General features: G+C 40.6%; 1 protein-coding gene across 1 annotated transcript in view; it reads left to right on the top strand.

Moving 5' to 3' along the window:
* The first annotated feature begins 374 nt into the window (after positions 1 to 374).
* Positions 375 to 3,650, top strand: part of LOC103921630 (keratin, type I cytoskeletal 15-like) — a 5,428-nt gene continuing 2,152 nt past the window's right edge. Inside the window, exons 1-4 of the mRNA XM_009329623.1 lie at positions 375 to 953; positions 1,659 to 1,741; positions 2,686 to 2,842; positions 3,334 to 3,497. Of these exons, the coding sequence (XP_009327898.1) occupies positions 375 to 953; positions 1,659 to 1,741; positions 2,686 to 2,842; positions 3,334 to 3,497 (983 nt within the window). The remainder of the gene's footprint in view (positions 954 to 1,658; positions 1,742 to 2,685; positions 2,843 to 3,333; positions 3,498 to 3,650) is intronic.

Raw genomic sequence — 3,650 nt, 5'->3', positions numbered from 1 at the left:
TGTAAACGGGTAAGTGGGTGTGGTTGAACTCACTTTGTTTTTCCATTCTTAAATGTCAGACAAGTAAACTCCATGTTTCAGAACTATAGCCTGAAGAAAAAACACTCATCTGAATCATCCCTTTTATTTAATTAAAAAAGAAAACCCAAGCCCTAGCCCCTGAGATGCACAGCCAGCTCTCTTTGTGAGGAATGTCATCATAATTGGCCTCACCTCTAGGGAGGAGAACTTTTGGAGGGAGGGCTGCAGGTTGGGTTTGTCTCCTACACCCTATCTTGAGGATATAAAAGAAGCACCGGGGCAGTGAAGGCACATACTTTCCTCTTCTACACCAAGCTGAATAACTGACATTAGCACCTTCTTGTGCTGCAGCTATGGCTACTTCCTTCATGCAAAGCTCTTCTTCTACCTATGGTGGTGGCTTTGGGGGTGGTGGAACCAGCAGCTCTCGCCTTTCCTCCGTCCGAACAGGAGGAACCTGCCGAGCTCCAAGCATACATGGAGGATCTGGTGGCAGGGGTGTCTCCATCTCTTCAGCTAGGTATGTCTCCTCTGTAGGAGGTGGATATGGTGGTGGCGGCTTGTGTTCCGGTTATGGCAGTGGTTATGGAGGAGGCTACAGTGGCTTTGGTGGTGGTGCAGCCTGTGGCTTTGGTGGAGGATCTGGCTTTGGTGGAGGAGCTGGCTTTGGTGGAGGGGCTGGCTTTGGTGGAGGTTTTGACGTTGGTGGTGGCTTTGGTGGTGGTGATGGCCTTCTCTCTGGAAATGAAAAGATAACTATGCAGAATCTGAATGACCGTCTGGCTTCGTACCTGGACAAGGTACGAGCACTGGAAGAGGCAAATTCGGATTTAGAAATTAAAATCCGAGACTGGTATCAGAAGCAAGCTCCCACCAGCCCAGCTCGGGACTACAGTAATTATTACAAGATAATTGAAGATCTCCGAGACAAGGTATGACATTCATATGTAGAGGAGTTATAAGAATGCATTAGAATTGTGGAACTGCATATTCCATTTCTTTAAAATAAACGAAAATAATTACAAAATAAATACAGAAATCCCCAACCCCAAATATCTTGTGATTATGAGCATTCTAGCAGAAGAGAGTAGCTTTATCTTAATTTAAAAAGCAAATATGTTATCCTGAAAATGTGACATTTGTTGAAATTAAAATGATTGCACTAGAAGTTAGCAAAACATGGCAAAATGTGTTTAGAATTATCAATATATTTATTCAGTAATCAAATAGTAAAGAATGCGATAGGTAGGCTTCAAAGGCTGAAAAAATAATTCTTCTAGCTACAGATAAGATCAGGTGTTGTACAGATGTATTTTCTAATTATGTTTCTAATTTGTTTTACACAAAGGTATCTCAGCTCTCTGGTTTGCATACAGTATGTGAAAAAGAGCTTAGCGTTTTTGGTTTTTCTCTATAAAAGCTGTAAGCATTACAGTGTGACCAAAGAGCAACATAACAAATTGAAATGGCTATTGCAATCCAAAAAGCGTATTTAACCAGTGACATCACAACAGAGGTCCATTTTTTTCTATGTTCTTTGATGTTTTACAGCCTCAATAACTACCTACTATGTACTCAGGACCATGATATCTCACCATTATTCACAGGAAGCTTTTTCTGTGTTTCTTAATTGCCAGATCCTTGCAGCCACTATTGACAATTCCAGAGTCATTTTGGAGATTGACAATGCCAGGCTGGCTGCAGATGACTTCAGACTGAAGTAAGTTTACCTGGAGCACATTTGTCATCTCTCTCCTTGTCTCTCCCTCTCAAAACAGTTTTCTGAAGTTTAGTTTTACTTTTTATCTAGAAAATAAAGTTCTTCAGTCACTGAAGGATGCATTTTGAAATTATGGATAGGTATTTTTCCTGATAACTTCCGTTGAAAAAAACCCTGGCAAACTGAATCAATTTGATGAAGGATCGGTTCGGAACATAAACATGATAGAACACAGCATCCAGGTCACTGAGCTGTTTACATAATAAATTATAGTTCGTGTCATTTTTTAGCGATGCTCTTAACTATTTTTACTAGCCTAAATCACAGCAGAAAAGAGGACAGGAATAGGTTGGGATTTTCACTTGAAAGGAACAGTGGTGTGAAGAGATTGCTGTTGGGTTGCAGTAGTTCTCTCTCAGAGAGTCTGAAATTTAGAAAAGAAAGACAAAGAGTAATTTGGGGCTTATTTGGCTCATGGACTCAGCAGTACATAAGACACTGCTGAAAAGATGATAAAGATACTTGCACAACTGATTTATCTTGCAGTGATGTACCTGCAGCTTTATATTTTCTCCTCCAGTGTCCTAGGCAGAACTGGGCAATCTGTGCTTTTCTTCACACCAAATTTGAGAGGACACCGCAAATGGACTGTCCTGTGTGACAACTTTTCTATTGATGCTGATAATCATTAGTAGGTTCTGCAAAGTGAAATGTCATGTACTCCTCAAGAATAAAATCAGATGGCAATGCATGTACTTTCATATGTCATAGTAGGATGTTGGAAAAAAAGATCTTTACTCCCTTTACGCTTCTTTTTCAATATATATGTTTCCATTTATAGCCCCCTGGTCCTCCTACATTCAGTATAAAATTTCATCGTTTTATAGCGCTACTGAATACAAACTCGTACACATTCCAGTGCTTGTTTCTTTTTTAAACTGCAGATATGAGAATGAGTTGTTCCTGCGCCAGAGCGTAGAGTCCGACATCAACGGTCTGCGCAGAGTCCTGGATGAGCTGACTCTGTCCAGAGCTGACCTGGAGATGCAGATTGAAACACTGAAGGAGGAGCTGGCTTATCTAAAGAAGAACCATGAGGAGGTGAGAGTCCATAACAGTGCAGAGAGAAAATTACTTCCCTTTGGAATTTATGCCTCTCGGGTGGGGAAGGGGAAATCCAAACAAAAAAACCAGAATGACAACATTACAGCTTAATAAGAAGAAAACTGTAATATTAAAAGGATCCGAAGCGTGTCCTGAGAAGCATTTTTCTGATTCCAAACTGTTCAGACCTATTAGTTTCAGTTTGACACTCTTGAGCACATGACAGGTCACTGGGATAAGTTAAGCTGAGTAAAAGAAACATACATATAAGTTACATGTAAATATGTGTGTGTTGTGTGTGAGTATACGGAGACTGGAAAAGCATGTGTGATGAGAGATAAAATTTGATGAACGTTTTTAGGTGTGTTCCACCTATGATGCTTGATAATAAAAGTGCTGCGTACCACTGCACGGATTGCTGATGGCAGAAAGTGTATGAGAAGAGCTAGCCTAATCTTTTTTGTGCCCTCTGCTTTCTGCTCATGCAGGAAATGAAAGAGTATTCAAATCAGCTAAGTGGAACAGTCAACGTGGAAATGGATGCGGCTCCTGGCATCGACCTGACCAGAATTCTCTCTGAGATGAGGGAACAGTATGAAGCTCTGGCTGAGAAGAACCGTAAAGACGCTGAAGCCTGGTTCTTCACTCAGGTATAGTTATGCCAATAAACAGCAAACTGATGTGTTGCCTCATTATTACTGCCCCAGCAAATGGGATGGGCTCTCCCTTTCTCAAAATAATTGAAATTTTTTTTATATGATATGTATGTGATTTTACAGTTGTTGTTTTCTTTCAGACTGATGAG

The sequence above is a fragment of the Pygoscelis adeliae genome, unplaced genomic scaffold (assembly GCF_000699105.1).
Source record: "Pygoscelis adeliae isolate BGI_AS28 unplaced genomic scaffold, ASM69910v1 Scaffold388, whole genome shotgun sequence".
Lineage (NCBI taxonomy): Eukaryota > Metazoa > Chordata > Aves > Sphenisciformes > Spheniscidae > Pygoscelis > Pygoscelis adeliae.
Note: the sequence above shows the minus strand (reverse complement) of the source record. Positions and strands in the feature narration are given on the sequence as shown.